Source organism: Aquarana catesbeiana, linkage group LG07 (assembly GCF_042186555.1).
Source record: "Aquarana catesbeiana isolate 2022-GZ linkage group LG07, ASM4218655v1, whole genome shotgun sequence".
Taxonomy (NCBI): Eukaryota; Metazoa; Chordata; class Amphibia; order Anura; family Ranidae; genus Aquarana; species Aquarana catesbeiana.
Window position 1 is genome coordinate 313,203,085 of NC_133330.1, and position 27,188 is coordinate 313,230,272.

At 46.2% G+C, this 27,188-nt stretch overlaps 1 protein-coding gene across 1 annotated transcript in view; it reads right to left on the reverse strand.

The window, feature by feature from the left end:
- DNAJB4 (DnaJ heat shock protein family (Hsp40) member B4) overlaps positions 1-23,455 on the reverse strand; it is a 39,297-nt gene extending 15,842 nt beyond the window's left edge. Inside the window, exons 1-2 of the mRNA XM_073593688.1 lie at positions 22,911-23,455; positions 1,443-2,017 (exon numbers count right to left, since the gene is read on the reverse strand). Coding sequence (XP_073449789.1) covers positions 1,443-2,017; positions 22,911-23,121 — 786 coding nt within the window. The 5' untranslated portion in view covers positions 23,122-23,455. The remainder of the gene's footprint in view (positions 1-1,442; positions 2,018-22,910) is intronic.
- Positions 23,456-27,188: the final 3,733 nt, after the last annotated feature.

Sequence of the window (27,188 nt, forward strand, 5' to 3'; positions counted from 1 at the left end):
CAATGCTGCTCACTGCATTCAAGTGAATAGGGCTGTGTAGCAACCACACAACGCACATGATAGCAGCATGGTTGTGCTGGCTTTCAGAGGTTAAAATAGACAGTGAGGAGTGACATGATGCCATCTCAGCTCTGAAAGGGAGTCCACAGTGGTAGCCCTCTTCAGAGGGCTACCCACAATGTATATGTAGCACCCTCTAGTGTGCTAGGAGTGATAGTACAGTTTATAAGAGTAGATAAATTTCCAGGAGTGGCTGGAAGCCAAGACTGGGTGTGTTTTAACCTGGGTTGGGAGTGGCTCAGGGTAGTGCTGGCTGGGTGACTCACAGGTAGCATCACCAGAACCTCCCACTTCTTTCCAGAATGTTCTGGTGTTTTCTGTAAAGAGAGGTGGAGCTGCCTGGGGTGTTCTAAGGAGCCCTGACCAATCCCCAATCTGGATTGGCAGGGGGCAAGCTTCCTATAATACCCTGGGTCAGCCCAGCTGGGGAGGAGCTGATCGGGTGGAAGATGGAGATGGAGTGTTAGGCTGTTGGGGCCTTTAAGGGAGATCCCCAGTCTGGGGGGGTAACCTTGGGCCTGGGCTCGGTTGCGGACGGGGCCCTCTTACAATCCACAGAGGTGCCCTGACCAGGAGGCACAGGAGGAGCAGAAGAAGACAGTGGTAGAACATTGCCAGGCAAGTCTCCAGGGGTTCCACAGAGGCAGCCAAGAGGGCTGGTAAGTGTTCACACAGTCGGGAAGGACTTGGAGGCACGCCTGAGAGTATTGAGATGCAGCAGTCTGGGATGGGTGCAGAGTCAGTCTGGAGGATTATTGTGGCACAGGCAGTGGGAAGGGGCAGCTGCATCCAGGGGGGCTGTCAGTGCCTGAAGAGGTGGTACTGGGAGCAGTAGCCACAGGGACAGGTAGCACTGGGACTTTCTATTTTTGCTACACCATAGGGGTCTGCGGTCCCTGCCTATAAAGGGCATCTGCTTTAGGCCTGGTTGAGCCAGTGTCAAGCCTACAGTGCTAGCTGGTCCGGGAAGTGCAAGCAAGTGATGTGCTGGAAGAGTGTGGAGTGATAGTCTGCAAGCAAGGAAGTGCATGAGGAGAAGAGGAGATTGTATATACCGTGGTGTATATACTTTGGTCCCAATTTTGATCGTCAATTACCTGGGCATCTCATAAGTTTCCTATCCCTATCCAAGTTAAATTCCCCTCAATAAAATACAAAAAAATAAGTGCAAGGACTGCTTTCATGTCTGTGGATGCTTGAAAAGTGTGTGCCTGGCTGGGCAGAGTGACAGACGGACTACTACATTCAGCAGCCCCTATGGGGGTACCACTACATATACAAGCCCTAAGTGAAGCAACAATAAGATCATTTTGTTTCACGCTGTTCAGCTTAAAATGTTTTGTAATATAAAATATCAGAATGCAGCTAAACCAAAGTCTTACCTCTTTCAGGTTGATCTGTAAAGGACAAATAATGTTGGAAGCATCCCTCTTAAAATGGGTGTGGGGTTTGTCTTTAATAACAAAGACTACGTCGGCAGGAATGGTCATTGGCATCTCATCTCCCTCCTTGGGGAATGTGATTTTGGTGCCTTCTTTCCACCCCTTTTTAATCTCAATAGTAAGGATCTTGTCCTCAGTCCTCACACTTCTTCCATCGGGGTTCAGTCTCTTCCTGGAGATTCTCATCCTTTTAGTGCACCCATGATAAATCTCTTCCAGAGACACCCTGAGCTCATGAATGATCGGTGGGTCCTGCTTACGCCTTATCTGGTTTCCAACTTGGTTCTTCTCTCTCGGAAAACCATTCATGCCGAAGCTAGAAAATGAGCTAAATGGATCGCCATCCAGCTCCATGTCCTCATCATCCCGGCCCCCACCCATTCGCCTCCCAAAAAAGATTTCAAAAGGGTTTGCTCCTCCAAAGAATGCATTAAACGTAGCATGAGGATCTCCATGGAACGTGTAGTGAAAGTTTCCTCCATGTCCATTTTGTGCATTGGGTCCTCCTTTAAGCCCTAAAAATAATAAATATTTATATATTTATTACAATATTAAAGCAGATCTACACTGCATCCGAGTACCACAAACCAAAAACACTAATTCATTAATTTTTAATATTCAAAGCAAACTCCCCCATCCATCCATGTCTTCATGCTTAAAGTGGTTCTAGCGGCTTAAGGTTTTTTACCTTCATGCATTCTATGCATAAAGGTAAAATAACACTCTCTGCCTCCCCCCCCAATACCTACCCAAGCCCTATCGCAATCCATCTATGTGCACAAGAGCCTCGGCCCTCCGGGAACTCTCCCTTCTCATTGGCTGAGACAGCAGCGGGAGCCATTGGGCCAATGAGAAGAGAGAGGGGGCAGGACCAATGCTCTGTGTGTGCATGGACATGCACAACAGTGGTTTTCTGAGCACACATTGCAAGCTGCTTGCTTTTGAGGAAGGAGGGAGGGGCCAGGAGACCAGAGAAGGGAAGGATCGGGGCTGCTCTGTGCAAAATCACTGCACAGAGCAGGTTAGTATAACATGTTTGTTACTAAAAAAAAAAAAATGCCTTTAATATCACTTTCATTTTGTTGAGAAATCACTTTGAAAAACACCCCCTAGCATTTCTGGCCGTGGCCAACTTGACTAAGGGCAAATGATTAATGTAGCATTTACTTCCTTGAATCCGTCTGCCCTTAGCTCAAGCATGCATGCAGGAGAGTGTGCTTAACTGAGAAAACCCCTCCTCCACTCCTCCCCTCCTGAAGACCCCTGGGAAGTATGACATAATTTGCCTGGCCAAGAAACCAGGAAGTAACTGAAGAAATGTAAAAAAAAAAAAAAATTTAAAACAAGTATATATGATATACTTTCCTATCTATTTACTAATGCTAGCAGCACGAGGATTTCAAATAATCAATGCTGATTGGGAGAGTGAAGTTTCACTTTAATAATGAGTGGTTTACAGTGCTGCCCCTTCCAAGTCCCTTGCCACTGCTGTGCGCTACAGGAGTCCAATGTAAAGAGAAATTCAGTTACCTATACTAGCTGTATTTAGCATTTTGTTTTGAAATAATACATCTTTCCTCTCTTCCTCTTAGTAACTAGCTTTCCATTGGCAAAAACAAAAATGGTCAAACAAAATACCTGAAACCACTGAAAAATTTTGTATACAAACTCACAAAACCACATAGGCTGATAATCTTATAGCAAAGAAAGAGTGAGCGTGTAAGCCCCTGCTGTGCTGACACCAGTGGTGTATTTAGGTTTTGTGCTGCCCTAGGCCTGACTTAATTCACGCCCCCTCATTTAAATATGAACCACCCCTTCCTATTTAGGACACGCCCCGTAAACCACACCCCTTCCTCTTTCAATTGATGGGCACAGTGGCGGCAATTGATGGGCACAGTGGCTGCATTTTATGGGCACAGTGGCAGCAATTAATGGGCACAGTGGATGCGTTTGATAGGCACAGTGGCTGCATTTTATGGGCACAGTGGCAGCAATTAATGGGCACAGTGGCTGCATTTGATGACACAGTGGTGGCAATTGTTGGGAACAGTGGCTCCGTTTGATGGGCACAGTGGCTGCGTTTTATGGGCACAGTGGCTGCGTTTTATGGGCACAGTGGCTGCGTTTGATGGCACAGTGGGGACAATTGATGGGCACAGTGGTGCATTTGATGGGCACAGTGGTGCATTTGATGGGCACAGTGGCTGCGTTTGATGGGCACAGTGGTGCGTTTGATGGGCACAGTGGTGCGTTTGATGGGCACAGTGGCTGCGTTTGGCACAGTGGTGACAATTGATGGGCATAGTGGTGTGTTTGATGTGCACAGTGGCAGCTATTGATGGGCACAGTGGCTGCGTTTGGGGGCACAGTGGCTGCGTTTGGGGGCACAGTGGATGCGTTTGGGGGCACAGTGGATGCGTTTGGGGGCACAGTAGCTGCATTTGGGGGCACAGTGGATGCGTTTGGGGGCACAGTAGCTGCATTTGGGGGAACAGTAGCTGCGTTTGGGGGCACAGTAGCTGCATTTGGGGGCACAGTGGATGCGTTTGGGGGAACAGTAGCTGCTTTGGGGGCACAGTGGATGCGTTTGGGGGCACAGTGGATGCGTTTGGGGGCACAGTAGCTGCATTTGGGGGCACAGTGGCTGCGTTTGGGGGCACAGTGGATGCCTTTGGGGGCACAGTGGCTGCCTTTGGGGGCACAGTGGATGCGTTTGGGGGCACAGTGGCTGCGTTTGGGGGCACAGTGGCTGCGTTTGGGGGCACAGTGGCTGCGTTTGGGGGCACAGTGGCTGCGTTTGGGGGCACAGTGGATTCGTTTGGGGGCACAGTGGATGCATTACTAAAGCTGCCGGGGTTACAGTAAGTTTTTAAATGAACTACCTGGGGGTTCCCGCCGTCGCCGTCCTCCTCTCTCTCGCTCCTCCTTCTCCGGTGACCAGAGAGACACGTCCCGACTCCTAGAGCTGGATTGCAGAGGTGGGTAGGCGGAGCATTAGGCTCCGGCTCCATCAGTCAAGCTGACAGAGTCAGTCACGGTCCATTCTATGGGGGCGGCAGTCGCTCCCTCCCTTGGCCACAGTACGTGGCCGCGGGAGGCTGTATCAGAGCGGGAGCTGGCCGCGGGAGGCTGTATTTGTTCGGGACGTGGGGAGGACGGGTTGGGGGGGTTTTTGCACGGGGGGGGGGGCGGCAAAAAAGCCGCCGCCCCCCAGCAAAGTGCCGCCCTAGGCCTAGGCCTTGTTGGCCTAGGCCAAGACACAGCACTGGCTGACACCAAGCATTTGGGTTCATATCTTTGCGGTGTGTCGACACAAATGTGTTACATCACATGTTCAATGTACTAAAAAACACCAAGAAGGCTTGGTAGTGCATTGTGGTACTCTAAAGCCTCATACACACGATCAGACTTTGTACAAACTTTCCCGTGGATTTTTGTACAAAGGGCATTGGCCATAAACTAATTAAGCATACACACGGCAGGACTTTTTCAGCCAACTTTCACCAAATCATGTGGTTTTTCAGCTCTTTACCGCCACCCTTTGGTCAACTTCTGTATTGTTGTCTGATCTTTTGCATTGGTTCTGAGCATGCGTGTTTGTACTTTGGACTAAAGTCCTATGGACTTGTGTACACACGATAGATTTTGCACCAAAGGACTTTTGTTGCCAGAAAGTTTGTCTGCTTGCACAACCAACATTTGTCTGATGAAAAACAAAAAAGTTTGTCCGATGGAACGTACACACGGTAGGATGTTGTCTTAAAACAGCTAATTTGCATGTTTGTTGTCAAAAAGTCCTATTGTGTGTATGGGCCTTAAGAAGCACATGTGTTGGCATTGTGCGTTGAATAAATGGTGACACAGCAACCCAACATGCAACACATGTGTGAACCCAGTCTAAATGTTTCAGAAGGAGATCACCATTAGTTCTAGTTAATAACGTTGTCAAAAATCCTTTATAAGAGCTCATGCACATGGGTGTGCCCCCTACCGCGTAAAATCAAGGAGGCACATGTTTAACATACTGCCAGCCGCCTGTCAAATTCAATATTATGGTGAAATAAAAACCCCATCCGCTGATGAAGTTATGTGACCTATGATGTAACGTGTAGGGGGATCCGATGATGTCACATTGCAAAAACGGAAGTGAGGGCCGCCATTTTGTGAGTACCTATGATATACAGTTCTCTTAAGGGGAAATCTGCTGTTTTACTGTGGTGCAGCAGATATGTGCACATTGTAATGTGAGTAGTATTTTAACCAGTTCAGATCCGCGCTATAGCCGAATGACGGCAACAGCGCGGACCTGCTTTGCCGAGACTACGTCTGTTGACGCTGTCCTGTGCACGAGTGGCCTGCGCGCGCTCTGTGATCAGCGAGTCTACGAGACTCACCTGATCACAGATCGGAGTAAGGGGTCGGTCCTCGCGCTGACAGCATGAGGAGGAAAAAAAAGCCGATCACTGGCAGCCGTGAGAGGGACATCAGTCCCGATCACGGCGATCATCTGTGCCCCCTGCCAGTGACACCTAGCAATAGGCAGCAGTGCTGCCTACCAGTGCCCACCAGCGTCACCCATCAGTGCCCACAGTGCCAACCATCAGTGCCCACAGTGCCACCCATCAGCGCCCACAGTGCTACCCATCAGTGCCCACAATCAGTGCCACAACAACAGTGCTGCACATCAGTGCCACCTATCAGTGCCCATCAGTGTCACCTACCAGTGCCCATAAGTGCCCATCAGTGCCACCCGTCAGTGCCCCCATCAGTGCCGCCCATCAGTGCCCCCCATCAGTGGTACCTATCAGTGCCTATCAGTGCCACCCATCCGTGCCACCCATCCGTGCCACCCATCAGCACCCATCAGTGGCCATCAGTGCCACCTTATCTGTGCCCATCAGTACCGCCTTATCTGTCCCCATCAGTGCCGCCTTATCTGTGCCTATCAGTGCCGCCTTAATTGTGCCCATCAGTGCCGCCTTAACTGTGCCTATGCGTGCCCATCAGTGCCCACCAGTGCCGCCTCATCAGCGCATATCAATGAAGGAGAAAAATTACCTTGCTATAGGTCCCATGCTATAGGTCAGTGATGGCGAACCTTGGCACCCCAGATGTTTTGGAACTACATTTCCTATGATGCTCATGCACTCTGCAGTGTAGTGGAGCATCATGGGAAATGTAGTTCCAAAACATCTGGGGTGCCAAGGTTCGCCATCACTGCTATAGGTCAACATCATATACTTCAGGGTGCCCCCCTACGAGGCGGCCACTGAGGACCCGACCAGCTCCACCCACAGAGGAAGGGGGCATCAAGGCCTCCATCAAACCTCCGTTCAGGGGTACAGCCGCCCAGGCCCGTTCCATGACCACCCAAGGCGGGGGGCTACTAAGGCACTAAGGTCAAGTTCCACGCCTAAAACCACATTATCAAACAAAATACCATTGCTAAACTTAAACCTCTCAACAGAACAAACACTCAACTCGCTAAACAAGGCATTACTACAAACAGCAGACTCAGTGGCGCCAAAACGCAGAACACTCATCCGCAAAAAAAAACTTGAGATGGTTTAATGGCACTCTCACCCTACTCAAGCAAGAACGTAGAAGAGCTGAAAGAGCATGGAGAAGAAATCCTACCAAGGAAAACCATACAAACTACAAAGTACTCACTGTGAAATACCACAAAGCAATCTTCAAAGCCAAAAAAGAACAATTCTCGAACACCATCTCAACTGCCTTAAACCGGCCACGGGAACTTTTCAAAATAGTCGCCCAGTCAATGAACCCAACCTGCTTAGAGCCCCCAGCAAACGATACTTAAGAATTCTGCAATGAGTTATCAGATTTCTTCATCGACAAAATCGACAACATTCGGAAATCAGTTCAAGAAAAAAAAACAACCAACCTCACTCAACCAAAGCAAAAAGAGGATATCGACACGAACATCACACAACCACCGGATTTCTCTTTGACACCAATCACCACTGACACAACTAAAAACATTATGAGAAGCCTTCGAGACAGCACATCACCAAACAACATCATTCCCACAAGACTCCTGAAAGAATGTTCCGACATCTTGGCCCCTACTATAACACACCTCATAAATCAGTCGTTCAAAGAAGGGATTGTGCCAACCACCCTCAAGCAAGGCATCATCAAGCCCCTGCTAAAGAAACCCAATCTCGACCCCAAGGACCCTAACTACCGCAGACCGATAACAAGCCTCAACACCATCTCCAAGATTATGGAGAAAGGAGTAGTACAACAGCTACAATGCCACTTGGACACACACCAACTCCTGGACCCTCTGCAATCAGGCTTCCGCCCAGGACATGGCACAGAAACAGCAATTCTCAAAATATGGGACGATGCCCTTGAAGCTGCAGATGACGGAGAATCATGTCTCCTCGTACTGTTAGATCTCAGTGCAGCATTTGATACAGTGGACCACAATACTCTACTTGCCCGCCTCACAGAAGTAGCAGGAGCCACAGATTCTGGTCTAAAATGGTTTGCATCCTTCTTAGAGAATCGCTCTCAGACAGTGAAACTAGGAGCATTCACCTCTGAAACCCAAGCAATCTCCTGTGGAGTCCCTCAGGGTTCACCCTCATCTACATCCGCCCACTCCTCAAAATTATCAAAAAGTCGGACCTCTGCTTCCACTAATACGCTGATGACACCCAACTCTACTTTCGCATCACCGGACAAAAAGACCACCACCACCAATTAGAGAAATGCCTCACTCTGATAGATGACTGGATGACCATTAGCTCCCTCAAACTCAACCGTTCAAAAACAGAACTTCTTCTCCTACACGCTAACCAAAATTCCAAAACCAAGACTCCGTGGACACCTCCCACCATCTTTGGACAGACTATCTCTCCAAGCACCAAAGCCAAGAGTCTCGGAGTTATCTTTGACTCAGAAATGACAATGGATGCACAAATAGGATCAGTAGTTAGCGGATCTCACCATCTCCTCCGCCTGTTACGTAGACTCATCCCCTTCATCCCAGAAGAGGACAAAGCAGCAGTAGTTGGAACAATCATCAATTCCCATCTTGACTACGCAAACTCACTCTACATAGGATTACCCCAATATCAGCTTGCGCACCTACAGGTCATCCAAAACGCGGCGGCAAGACTGATAACAGGAAAATTTCCCATTTCCCCATCCCTGAGGAGCCTACATTGGCTAACCGTAAAGAATCGGATCACATTCAAGACAAGGAATACAAGGAAACGCTCCTCAATACCTTCGAGAGAAAATCAAACACTACACACCCAATCGCAATCTTCGATCATCTAACCAAAACCTCCTCCTCATTCCCAAAGAACGCTACAAAGCAAAGGGAGAACAAGGATTTGCACTTAAGACCTTCCTCTTCTAAAAAGCTGACAACACAAAACGCATTTAGCGCCTTGAGGTGATTAAGTTCGCATTTGCATCGCTTTACAAATCATTCATTCATTCAGTGCAACCAACAGTATATTACAAGGAAAGAAAGAAAGAAAGAAAGAAAGAAAGAAAGAAAGAAAGAAAGAAAGAAAGAAAGAAAGAAAGAAAGAAAGAAAGAAAGAAAGAAAGAAAGAAAGAAAGAAAGAAAGAAAGAAAGAAAGAAAGAAAGAAAGAAAGAAAGAGAATAGTATGATTTAGTCAGGTCTATCTGCCCCACGAACTGGAAAGTGGTAGAAAAAACGTCAATAGCGGAAAGGACTGTAAAAATCGGATTTAGGTATGCGCATCACGGTTAGTAGGTACTTTCAGCGAGGGTTCTGTCAGTTCCAACAATGCAACCTCCAGGCTAGATGGCACTGGGTCAGGGTCAGCAGTGTACTTCTGCCAGGGTGCCCAGATACTGGTAAACCGTTCACTTCTATCTTTGCACCTCGCTACCCACTCCTCAGCCTCCTTAATCTCATCCGCCTTCTTGAGCCACTCTGCTATAGTGGACACCTGTGGGCATTTCCAATAGAGAGGCATAGCTCCCAACTGTCCCTGATTTCGAGGGACTGTCCCTGATTTTGAGCAATGTCCCTCTGTCCTTCATTCCTCCTCATTTGTCCTTCATTTTGGTCTGATCTATATAGTTGTATATAAAATGCACTTTTTATCTATCAAAAAGTGTTTTCCAGTGCTAAACCTTTCATCTGATTTCTAAATTGCTGCATTTGTAAATTCCAAAAGCCAATATAAAGGAATAGTAGTGGTAAAAAAAGCACTTGTGGGTTTAATCAATCTTGTTTTTTTGTACAATTCTCCTTTAAGGGGGTGTGGCAAATGGGTGTGTCCTATCCCTGCATACTTTTGCTGATAGGTGTCCCTCATTCCCATCTCAAAAAGTTGGGAGGTATGGAGAGGTATGAGTCTTTTGGCTGCATTCAGTAGATGCGGTAGCTTACTTTTCTTGTAGTGGCTCAGAGGGAGGGCAGGGATGTGCAAGAGGAAGAGAAATGGGTAAAGCGGGATATCAACCCCGAGAGCTTCTATTATATGAGTGCAAACATCTAACCAGAATGGACGAATCACAGGGCATTCCCACGAAATGTGGAGGAGTGTGCCTCTATGGCTGCAGCCACGCCAGCAACGATCAGTGACTATGGGGTAGATACGTGACAGGGCTGTAAGTACCTGGTACCAGCATGTCAAGAGTTTATAGTTAGTCTCCTGTGTCTTGGATTTCATAGAGCTAGTGTGTGTGTGAGTCTTAGCATGTGTGCTATTTGTTCAGCTGAAAATTCCAGCTCGGAGTCACCCTCCCATTCCCAGATAAAAAGGGACAGCAGAGGCTGAACCCAGAAGCTGGTAGAGTTCAGAGATCATATGAGGGGTAGGCTCTTCCTTAATGAACAGCCGTTCATATGGAGTAAGAGTGTTGAGCTCTCTAACAGAACTACCATGGGTCACAAAAAAAATGGTGTAACTGTTTATATCGCCACAAATCCAAAGGAAAGCGTCCAAATCTATCCCTAAGGGTCTCCAGGCCACAACTGGGGTTACCGTCAGCGACCCAGGACCCAAAAAAGGCCACCTGTTCCCCAGGAGGGAACCACAAGAAGCCTCCCAGTGGTGTCAGTGAGGAGCCAGATGGTGCCAGGGAATACAAGGCATTAGTGCGGTCCCAGACTGCGGTCGTAAGACATGAGTAGTCAGTGGGGAGACCAATCCTGAGAACCCTCTGTGTTCCCAGGACAACCAGGGAGCATACGATAGGTTACGGCCCGCCATGCTCTTCTCCAGAGAAACACATATTTTGGAACGGGTATGAAAGCGCCAATTTAGGATACGTTGGAGTGCTATGGCCCTGTAGTAGTGGCATATGTCATGGAGGCCTAGACCCCCCATCCCTTTAGATCTCTGAAGTAGGGACACAGCCAACCTAGGTTTTTTTATTGTGCCATATAAACCCGACAATTAAACTCTGAAGTTGGGCGAAGAAGCTTTTGGGAAGAGGGATAGGTAACATTTGCATCAGGAAAAGTACCCTAGGGGGGACATTCATTTTAAGTATATTAACCCGACCTAGCCGTGTGAAGGTGGTCCTAGTCCAGCTTTGCAAGTCTCTACGCACCGTACCCAAAAGTGTAGGAAAGTTGGCAGAGAATAACGTTTCAAAACGGTCAGTGAGTTGGACCCCAAGATATTTGGTGGAGGATTTAACCCAAGTAAACGGGAAAGCTTCCTGCAGATTAGTAGCTAGCGTTTCAGGTAAAGTAAGATTGATATTTGAAGATTGATATTTTCCCAAAAAGTTGGAGTACCCGCATAAGGTTTGGCAGCGAGACAAGAGGATTCGTAAGGTGGAAGAGAACATCATCAGCATATGCTGAGAGTTTATGTTCAGTGGACCCCACTGTTATCCCTCTAATGTCGACATTTTCCCGAACTGTTCTAAGAAAAGGCTCCAGAACCAGGGCAAAAAGAAGGGGAGAGAGGGGGAATCCTTGCCTTGTGCCATTCCATATGGGGAACCCAAGGGACAAGAGGCTGTTTACCCAAACTTTCGCACTTTGGGTTGTATAAAGGGCCATGATCCACTGTAGCATGTGAGGGCCTAATCCCAGGGCATCTAAGACCGCCCTGAGGTATGACCAGTCGACTCGGTCAAATGCCTTTTCGGCATCAGTAGACAGAATGAGGTAGGGTGGGGAGTCTCTGCGAGAACGTGACCAATGAATAAGCTGCGTGGCCCGGATGGAGTTATCCCTAGCCTCTCAACCTAATATGAAGCCCATCTGATCAGGGTGAATAATGGACGGTAAAAGGTGTTTTAAGCGGTTCGCCCAAATTTTTGCAAAGATTTTGATATCAACATTGAGCAGCGATATTGGATGGTAGCTTTGGGGGAGGGCAGGATCCTTACCCTACTTTGGAAGCACCGTGATGTGAGCCAACAAAGCTTCGGTGGGATCGGGCAACATTAGCAAACGAGTTAAAGTACCTACACATATGATTTTGTAGTAGGGGAAGAAACTTGGCTTAGTATGCTTTGGTTTATCCATCCGGGCCAGGGCTTTTCCCATTGGGCAAAGATTTCACAGTCTCAGCGACCTCTTGAGGGTAAATGGAAGATTTGAGATCTAATCGTTGTTCCGACGTCAGAGAGGGGAGACCGGCTGACGCAAGGTAGTCACAAATAGCACGCAACTTTGAGGTCTTCTCTGTCGCTGAGACGTTTTTATCTAAATGATATCATTCTGTATAATAATTCCCAAAATAATGAGGCAATCCCAGAAGAATGTAGGGTCGCCACACCACCAGGGGACTGAAGTGTATGTATATGGGAGGCTATTCGTCTCTTCTGAAGTGCCCTAGCGAGCATTTTGCCACACTTGTTGCCATGCTCGTAGTATTTGTGGAACAAGTAGCGCAGTTGCCAGTGGGCACGACGATCCAAAAGGAGCAAGAACAACTCTCGGAGCTCAGTCAGATGCCGAAGGGCCTTAGCATCCCCCTGGCGTTAATTTTGCGTCTGTATTGTTGCCTTTTGCAGCATTGGGGGGATGGAAAAGACACAACTCAACTGCCTTTTTTTATCACCCCACAAATGCAAGTGTAAACTAGACCCTAAGGCTGGGTTCACATGATGTGGCTCGCAGCAGGGGGTCTGGTGTGTCCCCGTTCACCGTTTCAGGCCCAAATTAGGTCCAAATTTTTGGCTGAATTTGGACTTGAAACGGAGCCAAGAATGCACAGGACCCTTCTGCTGTGTGCTGTGTGGCCACGCCAGAGATGTGTGAACCGGCTCCATTGAGAGCCAGTCACACTCTCCTCTCATGCAAATTGGATGCGGAGAAAAATCCGCATCCAATTCGCAATAGTGTGAACCGAGCCTAAGACACCTCTCAGCTCCATGTTGGGGGTGTCAAAAACAGATTTTAATGGGAGTTCTGGGCTGTCAACCTAAAGAAGTAGACAATAGGCTTTAAGTAAAGTTCCAGGAGCAAGTATCTAAGTGGGGAGAGTGATGGTAAAGATATGTAAATACATTGCAGGGTGCCCAGGACAGAGTGATAGGAGTGAGTTGGGGATCTTTTTATTTTGAGCTTCATACATGTGGCTGACTATGCCAGCAAGGCTACAGACAAAATGGAACAAGTGGCCCTGGCATTTCCTAGAATAAACACTGAGTGGGTGGCTCTGATGGAAGGGCTGCATTCCATAAGCATCAACTGAGTGAGTGAATATTTTTCTACAGCACTCTGTGTACAAGGTAAATATGTAAGGGTTTGCAAAGCAATCGCTGAGCGGTCTGAAGTGCTGTAAAAAAAATAAATGATTCCTGATAGCAAGCTGCTGCTGTATAGACGGTTCCAAAGTTTAACAAGCAGGACAAGCAACACATGGCAAAGCTGGAGGAACATACTGAAAAGAAGCCATTTCGTATTATTTGGTTAGTACATTCTGATTCTTTAAAGGTAATTAAAAAAAGATCTCCAGACTAATGACAAGGGCAAGCAGATCTTAGGGCTTGTTCACAAAAGCAGCGTTGGTCTGCATGTCCATGTGCAAGAAAAAGGTGAAAAGCCTTATGTCCTGGGAGAAGGGGGGGGACTGAGGGATTTGGTCCCAAAAAAGGACTGTTGGGAAGTATGCTGACTAAGCATCCAGCACTGTAACATGGGCATAGAGAGAAAGTCCTCACCAGTGGCAGAGCATCCATAGGGGGCGCACGGGCACACGTCCCCACCCCCCACCCAGCAGTCACAAAAAATAAACAAAAAATAAATTTAAAAAAGCCCCTATAAAAAATTTAAAAATAGAAAAAAATGTTCTTTAAGTGCACTGTGTTCATGCGCCGGACACAGTGCACTATGGGAAGTGCCACGTCAATGCAATCACAAGATTACTGCGAGGCGCTTCATTTGTGGAAGTGACGTCGACAGCTCCGTGGAATGCACGGCCCGAGCGGAGCTGCCTGTAAAGTAAGTGAGGCTGCATATGATGGGGCACAGTGAGGCTGCATATGATGGGGCACAGTGAGGCTGCATTTGATGGGGCACAGTGAGGCTGCATTTGATGGGGCACAGTGAGGCTGCATTTGATGGGGCACAGTGAGGCTGCATATGATGGGGCACAGTGAGGCTGCATATGATGGGGCACATTGAGGCTGCATTTGATGGGGCACAGTGAGGCTGCATTTGATGGGGCACAGTGAGGCTGCATTTGATGGGGCACAGTGAGGCTGCATATGATGGGGCACAGTGAGGCTGCATATGATGGGGCACATTGAGGCTGCATTTGATGGGGCACAGTGAGGCTGCATATGATGGGCACAGTGGCTGCATTCGATGTTGCACAGTGGCTGCATTTGATGGGGCACAGTGGCTGTATAAGATGGGCACAGTAGCTGTATTTGATGGGGCACAGTGGCAGCATTTGATGGCACAATGGCAGCATTTGATATGGCACAGTGGCTGCATTTGATGGGCACAGTGGCTGCATTTGATGGCACAATGGCAGCATTTGATATGGCACAGTGGCTGCGTTTGATGGGCACAGTGGCTGCGTTTGATGGGCACAGTGGCTGCGTTTGATGGGCACAGTGGCTGCATTTGATGGGCACAGTGACTGCATTTGATGGCACAGTGGCGGCAATTGATGGGCACAGTGGCTGCGATTGATGGTACAGTGAAGCTGCAATTGATGGGGTTTTTTTTCAGAATTTTTCAGTTTGTTTGCGCCCCCCCAAAAAAAAATTATTTTGAGCACCAGTCGCCACTGGTCCTCACCCCAGTGTAAGCTCCAATTTATGAGTTGGACTCAACACAGGCCATCTTTTCCTTGTTGTCAATGGGCAGTGGAGGGGGATGAAGGTAAGTATAAGCAACTGGGGGCAGATGCAGTATGCACAAGTAAAGGAGAAGTTCCCCAAGGAGCTCTGGTGACAATCCCTATTCTGTTCTGTGACCTTTCCCTATGCTGGCACACTTTCCCTGTCAAGCAAGTTCCTGTCCCTCACCTCGCCACATGCAGAATGCACGCCAACTGCAGTGAGCCAGGGCGTTTTGTAAGCTCTGCTCTCACTACCCAGATAGCAAGGATACCTTGCCACAAATTTGTGGCAGTGTTGAATTGTAAGTCTGTTAACTTGCTGCACATTTTCACTGGCAAGTTGTACACTTGCAGAGCACTTGAAGTACAAGTTCTAGTTGACACTTTTCCAATTTGTAGCAAATTTGCGTGGCAAGTCTCTAGCAAGAGCAAAGTTGCAATGGTAAGTCAAGAGCAAGAGCTCTGCAAGTCTACGGCATGTCCGAAGTTGATCAGCTGACCATCAACTGTACACGGCGCTTCGGCACTTCTTAGCGATGGCTTTGTAAGAGGGCCCCTCGCCACGCTTCGGGCACGGCCTCGCTGCGCTCGGCAACTATTTATTCTCGCTCTATGTCCACTTGGATAGTAGGGAATGAACCTGGACATAGGGTGAGAATAAAAGCGCAGGCGCCGTGTACAGCTGATGATCAGCTGTTAAACTTCGGAGACTTTCAGCGTCTCGTTTGTCCTCCGTACTGCGCCTGCGCAGTACAGGGCGGACACTATATGATAGGGGACTGTATTTGACAAGACACCGGCAAGTCTAGCAATAGCTTAGCAAATCATTTCAAACTTGCAGCACAATTACTTGCTATCTGGGTATAGATAGCTGCCGGGGTCAGTTGGGTGGCAGCGTCCAATTGGACAGCAGCCCACCCGATGTCACATACAGAGGCTTAAAGTGGAACTTCAGTGATTTTTTCATCTTTCCAGCTATTAAATCCTCTGCCTTTGTTGTTTTAACTTAGGATAGTAAAACATTTTTTTTTCTGCCAGTAAATACCTTATACAGCCCACTTCCTGTTTTTTGTCTGGTAAAAAGCCTAGGCTTATGACATCATGCAAAGCTCTCTCTCGCACTCTCAAGAGTTTGCCAGGAAGGGAGGGGGGATGAGTCATAAGAGGGCCAATGAGAGCTGCAGGTGTGCCTCTGTGCATCTGTGTAAATCCAGGAAGTGAATAGGCAATACCTTCAGCTGCCCACAGTTAAAATGGATGCAGCCAGACTCAGTGGAGGGAGATTTCTGCAGCATATTTGGCAAGTACAGAATCACAGTATATATAAAATAATATGCAAAGTGGTTGGAGGGAACTTCAGAATGGCAAAGATGTTTTTATTACAAATTATGTGAGCAGACTGTAGTAACTCTTTAAGAGGAATAGAAATTTCTCCCGTCCTCCACTCTCCCTGCACAGTGCCACCTATGTAGGGAGGTCAACCTGCAGCGGTCTACAGGTTGAAGGAAAAGAAAATTACTTCATTCTCTCATCCACACATTTAACCACTTCCCTACCTGCCTATAGACATATGACGTCAGCAGATGTGATCTCCTTAATTGGGCAGGCGTCATATGACGTCCTCTGCTTCCCGGCGGTATTGGCATGCGCACCGAGGAGCCGGATGCGCGTGCCCGGCGGCACTCGCGATCGCTCGTTACAGAGCAGGACCATGTTTACACACACAGATGCATGTCCAGTAAGGAGAGAGGAGACTGATCGTGTGTTCCTTGTATATAGGGACACCGATCAGTCTCCTGCCCAAGTCAGTCCCCTCCCCCCACAGTTAGAATCACCCCCTAGGTAACACATTTAACCCCTTGATTGCCCCCTAGTGTTAACTCCTTCCCTGCCAGTGACATTTATACAGTAATCAGTGCATTTTTATAGCACTGATCGCTGTGTAAATGTGAATGGTCCCAAAATAGTGTAAAAAGTGTCCGATATGTCCGCCGCAATGTCAAAGTCATGATAAAAAACGCAGATCGCCACCATTACTAGTTAAAAAAAAAAATAACCAAAATGCTATAAAACTATCCCTTATTTTGTAGGCGCTATAACTTTTGCGCAAACCAATCAATATACGCTTATTGCAATTTTTTTACTAAAAATATGTAGAAGAATACATATCGGCCTAAACTAAAAAATATTGTGTTTTTTTCAAACTTGTCGGTCTTCTTTTGTTTATAGCGCAAAAAATAAAAACCCAAGTGGTGATCAAATACCACCAAAAGAAAGCTCTATATGTGGGGAAAAAATGATCAAAATGTCATATAGGTACAGTGTTGCATGACCGCGCAATTGTCATTCAAAATTTTACAGCGCTGAAAACTGAAAATTGGCCTGGGTAGGAAGGGGGTGAAAAAGGCCGGTATTGAAGTGGTTAATATGGACGGGGGGGAGGGGGACTTCCCTGCTGAGCTATTGTATTCTGACAGTAGGGAGACTTCCCCGCCATCAGAATACACTGATCAGCGCGGTCTGCTGTAGCCTGCGGCACTGATCAAGTGCGGAAAATTCAACAGGGCGGTAGTACAGGAGTCGATCAGTAGATCAACTTCTATACAACCTCTCTGCCCCCATATGGATCGAAAATTCGTCCGGTCCCTGCTAAACCGGATGAATTCTGATCCATGTATGACTGGCTTAAAGAATGTCAAATGTTTCAGAAATAAATAAAACCAGGATCAGAGTTCTACACAGATGATGCTATTCTGACAAACAAGGATATTACCAGACGTTTACCTGTAAATAATTAGAATGGTGAAAAGGTTCACAATAAAGTTTAAAATGATTTATGCCGCCTTGCCTGGGAGCTCTGGAAAATCAGATCCATGACAAAGAACAGATCAGTTTGTAATCAGAATAATGATGTGATTTGGTGATGCTGACATATTCCCCGATGATTCATTCAAAGTGAACGTTTTAATGACTGGTCCACTTTAAAAATAAAAAAAATGTGATCTGAACTGTATGCTATTCAAGCACAGCCTGCTGGCAGAAATCGCCATTCCTAGGACAGTGACTGTGCTTTCTTCAAGCTTAATTTGGATATTTCTTAGATATAATTCTTTGGCACAACACCACTGCCTGCAATTACAGCTAGCAATCAGTATTGGAATTTTATGACCTCATCATCTGCATTCCTAGTCTCCTGGGCTTAGAGCCAAAGGAAGGAAGTTCATGTATGCATTATATAGGAGTGCTGACATCATTCCTATGCTTTATTCTATGGGTATTGTAATGGGGTGTGCAGGGGGCCCTTTAATTCCCGCTATAGACTCCAGCTGCATGGAGTTTGTGTGTTCTCCCACAAATTTGTGGGAGTTTTCCTCCAGCTGCTCCTGTATCTTCCTACAATCCAAAAAAAAAAAAAGCTGGTGACTTAAAGCGGAGTTCCACTCAAAAATGGAACTTCCGCTTTAAGGGAGGTGACCCCCTGACATGCCACATTTGGCATGTCATTTTTTTTTTTAGAGTGTTCCAGCTCCCACTTCCTCCTGGCGCACCGCGGCACCGGAAGGGAGATCACCTCTCCCCCCCTCCCTCTCCCCAATCATCTGGGACATGTCACAGGTCCCAGATGATTGCCCGGCCAGTCATGGCACGTGGCCCGCGCATGCGCAGTGGGTGCCCGGCAGTGAAGCCACAGCCGGGTGCCCAGAGGTACAATGCCGGCGCCGCAGAGAGGAGGGGGAGACGAGCGGGGATTCGTTCCTTCAGATCGCTGGACCCTGGGACAGGTAAGTGTCCGATTATAACCACTTGCTTACTGGGCATTTAAACCCCCCTCCTATCCAGACCAATTTTCAGCTTTCAGCACTGACGCACTTTGAATGACAATTGCGCGGACATACAACACTGTATCCAAATGAAATTTTTACCATTTTTTCCCCACAAATAGAGCTTTCTTTTGGTGATATTTGATCACCTTTGCGGTTTTTTATTTTTTGTTAAAAAAAATGTAAAAAGACCGAATTTTTATTAAATTTTTTTTTTTTTTTTTTTTTTTATATTTTGTTATAAAACATTTTAAAAAAGGTCATTTTTCTCCTTCATTGATGTACGCTAATGAGGCAGCACTGATGGGCACCGATAGGTGGCAGTGATGGGCACTGATGGGTGGCAATAATGGGCACTGATCGGTTACACTGATAGGCAGCACTGCTAGGTGGCACTGATTGGCACCACTGGTGGGCATTGATAGGTGGCACTTGTGGGTACTGTGGGCACTGTCAGGTGGCAATGGCAGGTGGCACTGGCAGGGGGTACTGGTGGCACATATGAGGCATTATTGCCTCTTCCTCTTCGGGACCGATGTCCCTTGCAGATAAGCCGGCGATCGTTTTTTTTTTTCTCCTCGCGCTGTCAGTGCGAGGAGAAAAATAAACCGATCACAGAGCTTTTGTTTTGATCATGTGATCAGCTGTCACTGGCTGACAGCTGATCACATGGTAAGGGGCTGGGACCGGCCCCTTACTCGGATCGATGATCACCCGAGTCTCAGTGACTCAGTAATCACAGCTCGCTCCACTGTAGGGCACGTGCACAGGGGAGGCACGCGCCCAGGGGAGGCATGCGCCCATTTTAATTTAAATTTTTTTTTAAGCAGAACTCCGCTTTAAAGTGACACTAAACAACATCAGAGAAATAACTCAGCTAGCTAACTTGCCACAAATTTGTGGCAGTGTTGAATTGTAAGTCTGGCACATTTTCACTGGCAAGTTGTACACTTGCAGAGCACTTGAAGCACAAGTTCTAGTTGACACTTTTCCAATTTGTAGCAAATTTGCGTGGCGAGTCTCTAGCAAGAGAAAAAGTTGCGGTCGTGAGTCTACAGCAAGAGCTCTGCAAGTCTACAGCATGAAAAATCAGCCACAGTGACCCCTGTGGTGGGATGACTATCGCACAACATAACTGAACCAGAACTTGTATCAGACTTGCAGAATGTTTGCAAAGAAAGTTGTTCTGCAATGCGGACTTGCTGCAATTGTGCAACAAACTTATGAAGCCTGGCAAGTCTAGCAATAGCTTAGCAAGTCATTTTCAAATTTGCAGCACAATTACTTGCTATCTGGGAATCCTTACACATCTACTAACAATGACCACTCTCTAGCAGGAAGTCAGATCACAGCTCAACAAAAAAGGAATTGGGGATTTGGAGGAGGCTGAGACCAATAGAAGGGACTTTTATATTTGAATAGATTTTTTTTTAACCATAATTTAGTGTCACTTTAATTAGGCTTATATTTAAATTAGCCCTACTTTACATGCACATCAATCAGAGAAGGCATTAAATGTCTGATATCGCCAGAAAAGTACCTCTCACCAGAGTAAAAAAAAAGTGTGCAACAGAACTGGTGCTCCATAGTGTGCTGAGGTGCTCAAAGTCTGTTTTTGACTAGTACAATCACTCACTCTTCCTATTCCAAAAGTGCAAATTTTTCCCAAAGTTTTTGAACTCCGACAGTCTATGTACCCCTTACTTATTCATGTTGGGGGCTTCCAGATTCTGCTAAGCCCCCAGACCCCCACAACAACCTTGCCAGGGTTGTAGGGAGGAGGCCCTCGTCCTTGCCAACATGGGGACAAGGTGCTTTGGTAAGGTACCCCCCCCCCCATGTTGAGGGCATGTGGCCTGGTATGGTTTAGGGGGATGGGGCACATCACAAACCTCACACTTTTTTTCTTGTTTTTTCTTGACTCTGAGGAAGGGGCTTGTCCTCCAAAATGTGTCGGCCTCTCAACCGTGTTGCATTGGATGAGGAGACCAGGCCTACCTGCTGGAGCTGTGTGGCCCACCCTTTGCAGCTACAACAGCTTCAACCCTTCTAGGAAGGCTGTCCACAAGGTTTAGGAGTGTGTCTATGGGAATGTTTGACCATTCTTCCAGAAGTGTATTTGTGAGGTCAGGTACTGATGTTGGACGAGAAGGCCTGGCTCGCAGTCTACGCTCTAATTCATCCCAAAGGTGTTCTATCGGGTTGAGGTCAGGACTCTGTGCAGGTCAGTCAACTTCCTCCGCCCCAAACTCGCTCCTCCATGTCTTTATGGACCTTACTTTGTGCACTGGTGAGCAGTCATGTTGGAACAGGAAGGGACCATCCCCAAACTGTTCTCACAAAGTTGGGAGCATGAAATTGTCCAAAATGTCTTGGTATGCTGACGCCTTAAGAGTTCCCTTCACTGGAACTAAGGAGCCAACCCCAACCCCTGAGAAACAACCCCACACCATAATCCCCCCTCCACCAAATGACTTGGACCAGTGCACAAAGCAAAGTCAAAATGCAAGAGTCATGTGTATTCTTATTGGAATCTTTGTGTTGTTTATGTATTTCCTCCAGATCTGTGCAATAATCCAGTGTGAAATCCAGCCTGCTGCTCTTCGTTCTTGTGCAGGGTGACTTGTCTTGTATCAACTCCTCCTGTAGTAGGTGGCCTGTTGGATCCTTCCCACAGCTCTGCTCTCTGCACAGGCTATGTACAGGCTATGTACAGCGCAGTGATTATGTCACTGCTACTTTTACAAGGTAATAGCTGTGTTTGCACACAAATATATGTGTGTGTGTGTGTGTGTATGTATATTCACACACACACATAAACACAGTATATATACTGTAAAAATGACATCACCCATCGCTGCTTCAGTAGCACCTTCTTCCCTTGCTTGATTTACCCATGACATACTACCCTCCCTGACATATGGTATATCATTAGTGATGTCAAGGCTCTAAATGTCACCATGGAATACATTGCTTTCCTCCTCACCAGCAGCACCATTTGCACACTGTCCAAATGTTTCCTTCTATCTCAAAAGTAGGCTGCAAAGTATTACTCTGCTACATTGCTGATCACCCTTTGACTGATCGCAGCAGCTGCTTTGATAAATTCTGAAGCGCCATCTGACATTTCAGAAGTGTGCCAAGCAGTCTCACACACTTTCTACTGACGCACAGCCATCACATCCCAGGAGCTAAAAAGCTTCATGCGTGGGTGTCTCTGCCTTTGCAAGAGTTATTTTCTTTGGAACAAAGGCAGTTTAAAGTGCAAATTCATCATTGCTTACCAATTTTGGGCATTGGGTCATATAGGTGAAGTCTACAATCTGAGACACCATGGTAAATATTGGTGAAGTCTACAATCTGGGACCCCATGGTGAAGATTGGTAAAGTTTACAATCTGAGATACCATGGTAAATATTGGTGAAGTCTACAATCTGGGACCCCATGGTGAAGATTGGTAAAGTTTACAATCTGAGATACCATGGTAAATATTGGTGAAGTCTACAATCTGGGACCCCATGGTGAAGATTGGTAAAGTTTACAATCTGAGATACCATGGTGAGGTGTTGGTGGCATTTACAATCTGGGACCCCATGGTGAAGATTAGTGAAGTCTACAATCTGAGACACCATGGTGAAGACTGCTGAAGTCTACAATCTGAAACACTATGGTGGAGATTGGTGCAGTCTACAATCTGAAACACTATGGTGGAGATTGGTGCAGTCTACAATCTAAAACACTATGGTGGAGATTGGTGCAGTCTACAATCTGAAACACTATGGTGAAGACTGGTGAAGTCTACAATGTGAGACACCATGGTGAAAATTGGTGACGTCTAGACACCCTGGTTACAAAGTATCTGGTAAAAATCTTAAGGCAGATATTACCAATCTCCTTACCAAATATTGCCCTGAGGACCATGGGCATCCTCTGGATCACCCACTACCAGAATCCCCCGAAACTTTTTAGCTACCACCCTGATGGCACAGCTCACACATGGCGAGAGGACAGTTCCCTTTCCTATGCAGTAACGGGAGTGGATGCTTATTGACAGCAGGAATTTTCCGAGAACTTCCCAGATGGCGAGTGCTCATTATCGCTTGGGTGTTAACCCTTCAAGCTCTGACCATTTGTGTCCAGAGAAGCTTTTGCCCAATATGGACTGTCTAGCAAGCCTAATACTTTTATAAAGCAATTTATCCTTACACACACATTAACTCCTTCCATGCCATGCTGTTCTGTAGAGCAGATTAATAGCTGTACAACAAGCTTGGATGTTAGCGGATGCTGATACAATGCATACCTTCCTCTCCATACTGGTCATAGATCTCTCGCTTCTTGGGGTCACTTAACACCTCGTAGGCTTCGGCTATCTCCTTAAACTTCTCCTCGGCGTGGGCTGACTTGTTTTTGTCCGGGTGCCACTTCAGAGCTTGCTTTCTGTAAGCCTTTTTGATGTCTTCCTCCGAAGCCCCCTTCTCAATGCCCAAAATCGAATAATAGTCTTTCCCCATATCACCTCTGTCAATAGGACTGGAATGCACACAGCTAGTCCACTGCACTGGATATAGAAAGTCTGATCCTCTCTAAGCGTTCACCAGTCCATCCCCTCCTGTTCATATATAGAGATCAGCTCCCAGCCTCCCATGTACGTCTCTCTCTGCTGCTTGCAGAATTCACCAGCTCTTTCTAGAAAGTTTTTTTTTTTAAACAAGCTAAAGCTTTATTAGATGACAGAGGCAGCATAATCTCTGTGTAACCCATTGCATATCTGGCTTTTTAGCTGGGAAAGGGGGCGGCAAACAAGCCAACGAGCCAGTACAAAAAGCGTTCTGTGCCTTTCCTATTGGCATTCTCTACGTCACTTTTAAAGAGAAGTTTTACCATTTTAGCACATACCACATTGTACAAAATATGTTGTTGCTAAATAAAGATAGTGGACCTATAGCTAATACTGTTACATAGGGGTTGATTTACTAAAGGCAAAAGTCTGTGCACTTTGCAACGTGCAAATGCTCCAGAGCTTAGTAAATGATGTAAAGCTTCACTTTGAAAAGAATACCCAATCACAAGCAAGAAAAATAAAGAAAACGGCATTTTTGCTTGCACGTGATTGGATGTTGAATGTCAGCAGAGCTTCTCTATATTTACTAAGCTCTGGGGGAAACTGCTCTTCCAGAGTGCAACTGCACTTTGCAAAGTGCACAATCTATTTGCTGATAGTAAATCAACCCTATAGTGTGCATGAGTCATTTATTAACACAGAAACATAAACTTAAAGAGGAACTCCAGCCATTAAAAAATGTAATAAATAAAAGTCAGCAGCTACAAATACAGTAGCTGCAGACTTTTAATAAAGAGATACTCAGCAGCCCAGGAGTCCAGCACTGTAATCACTGGGGCTGGTTCTTCTTTCTGTTTCACTGCCGGCTTCACACTGTGCATGCACTTGATCGGTCCCCCAACCTTCTGGTACGTGTGATGTGTCCAAAGAGGTTGCAGTGGGTGGGCCAAGCTTTCGCAATTCTTGCTTAGGTGAGAAATGGAGACGTGGGAGCGGGGAGCCGTCAGAAAAAAAGTACCCCCCCACCCCAAAAAAAAGCAACCACATATGTTAGCGGGGCAGAGAAGTTGATTAGCAATACTTTCATTTTTAAGGTTAAAAAAATAAAACCCTGCACTAAAATGCATCTCCTAACTATGCAAGCGGTCTGTAGATATACAATTCTTTAACAACCTCTTAAAGGGGTTGTAAACCCTCGAGGTTTTTCACCTTAATACATTTTATGCATTAAGGTGAAAAACCTTCTGTTGTGAAGCAGCACCCCAGAGCCCCCCTTTTACTTACCTGAACCCGATCGTTACAGCGACGGGGGCGAGCACAGCAGCTCCAGACGCTGTCTCGGGTCCTTATTAGATATATTGATAGCAGCCACAGACTATCCTTGTAGATTGCTGCTCTTATGCTAGGCATCTCCAGGTAAACCACTTTGATTTTTCACTTTTTTCAGCATTTTAGGCTCCTGTTGTTTTTCCTAGCCTCTCACCTTTTTCCACCTCAATTAGTTTTTGTCACCCTCACATTATAATTTTAATAAAATATTTGCTTGCGTTATCACTCCTCCTTTTTTTTGGCACTTCAATCTCACTTTATTCATTCCTTCACTCACTTCTTTTCTCACATGCGGTCCTTGTCTATTTCTTCACATTTTTTCAACAATTTTTCATTGTTGTTTTTCCTTTTTCTTTTCTCCTTTGTTTTTTCTTTTTCCATCTTTATTCCTTTTTCTCTCCTTTTTTCCAGTGCTTATTTCCCATTCTCACCAATCCTATCCTCCCCCCTTCCTTCCTCGCTTTCCTCACTGTTTTCCTCCCCAGTTCCTCCCCATCACCCCTCACTACCCCTTCCCCTCTTTCATTCCTCACAACTCTTCCCTCGTCCTGGGGACTCCATCCCCACCTTTTTTTTTTTTTTTCTCTTTTTCTTTCTCCCTTTTTCTCTTTTCCTTTATCTCTCTTCTTCTCTTTCCTTTTTCTTTTCTTTCTCGTTCTCTTTTCCCTTCTCTTACCCCTTTTCTTTTTTTCTTTCCCCTTTTGTCTTTTCTATCTCTCATAATCACTCTTTACATATACCCATTAGGTTTAAATAATTTTCGATTATGAACTCTAACCACTTTTATAACCTAGGCTTATTAGCTTAAAAAAACCCCTATGAAATTAGGAGTATCGTTATTATATGACTCATATAAGTTCATAAAAATAAACCAAATACATTTCTTACACGCACTGACTGACGCTATTGCTTGATGTTTGGATCACAGGTGCCGCTGACCCACACACGCCCTTTGCCAAATGCGGGGCATTCCATATGTGTAGTTCACCGCAAGTTGCGCAGCTGCTGCTCGGCTCCCCCTTATCGGGGTGTTGGCTGGCTGGGGGACTCCAGGCGGGGACCGGACTGGTGGATGCTTTTTGAAAGTTTTAGGTTCAGGAGACTTGGCTACACGCATACCCTTGGTAATTATGTCTAAGACCCCTACAATTACTACATATAATTGTGCATTATTGTATTGATATTACTTTTATGCATATAATTTTCCAACAGCGCATGCATTTCCTCTGAAGAAGACCCGATGGGGTTGAAACGCGTCAACACTATCCAAGCGCCTGTTTTTTGTATCATTTATGGGTAGCCCTGTTCATGCACCTGTGCTTATTACAATTTTTGTACACAGTTCATGTTTTTTACTCTATTGTCCTATGTTTAAATAAAATTATTAATATTTTACACCTTTTGTACAAGTTTTTTGCGGCCTAGAAAACCACCTTGTTTTTGGGGGACAAATCCCCTTTTTTGAAATTTTCTTTGGGGTGTGCAGCCATTCCCCTTTCCCAAGTGTTTTCTCCTTTTATAGCAGCAGCAGCCATTGGCTCCCGCTGCTGTCAATCAAATCCAGTGACACAGGTGCCTGGGGGCAGGGCCAAGTCCTGCTGTCTGTGTCAATGCTGTCTGTGCGCCCGCAGGATTGCCCCCATGGAATGCGGCTCTTCCTGGGGGCACTCGAGAAGTGGAGGAGCCAGGAGCGCCCCTGAGGGACCCCAGAAGAGGAGGATCAGGGCCGCTCTGTGCAAAACCCTAGCACAGAGCAGGTAAGTATGACATGTTTGTTATTTAAAAAAAAACAAACAAATCTTTACAACCCCTGTAATGCGGCCATAGACCGTTTGAATCTCAGCTGGTTAAGCAGGAACTGACACGAGATTCGAACCATGTATGGGCAAGCTAAATGTACCCAAGTTGATCGATCAACCAGCCTGTCGGATTTTACATGAGATTATTGCTAGGGGCTGGTATATCTATCCTGCTAGTGATCCCTCTAGTGATAACTAACAATCTATTTACAGAAATCCAGACCTCATTCCTGCTGGTGATCTCTCTAATGATAGCTGAAGATCTACAGTTCATCCGGGAAGTATTCACAGCATTTCACTTTTTCCACATTTTGTTATGTTACAGCCTTATTCCAAAATGAATTCAATTCATTATTTTCCTCAAAATTCTACAAACAATGCCCCATAATGACAATGTGAAAGATGTTTGTTTGAAATCTTTGCAAAACTTATTTAAAAAAAAAAAAAATCCCATGTACATAAGTATTCACAGCCTTTGCTCAATACTTTGTTGAAGCACCTTTGGCACCAATTACAGCCTCAAGTCTTTTTGAGTATGAGGCTACAAGCTTGGCACACCTATTTTTGGGCAGTTTCTCCCATTCTCCTTTGCAGGACCTCTCAAGCTCCATCGGGTTGGATAGGGAGTGTCGGTGCACAGCCATTTTCAGATCTCTCCAGAGATGTTTAATCGGGTTCAAGTCTGGGCTCTGGCTGGACCACTCAAGGACATTTACAGAGTTGTCCCGTAGTCATTACTTTGTTATCTTGGCTGTGTGCTTAGGGTCGTTGTTCTGTTGGAAGATGAACCTTCGCCCCAGTCTGAGGTCCAGAGCACTCTGGAGCAGGTTTTCATCAAGGATGTCTCTGTACATTGCTGCATTCATATTTACCCACCCCCCATTCCTGA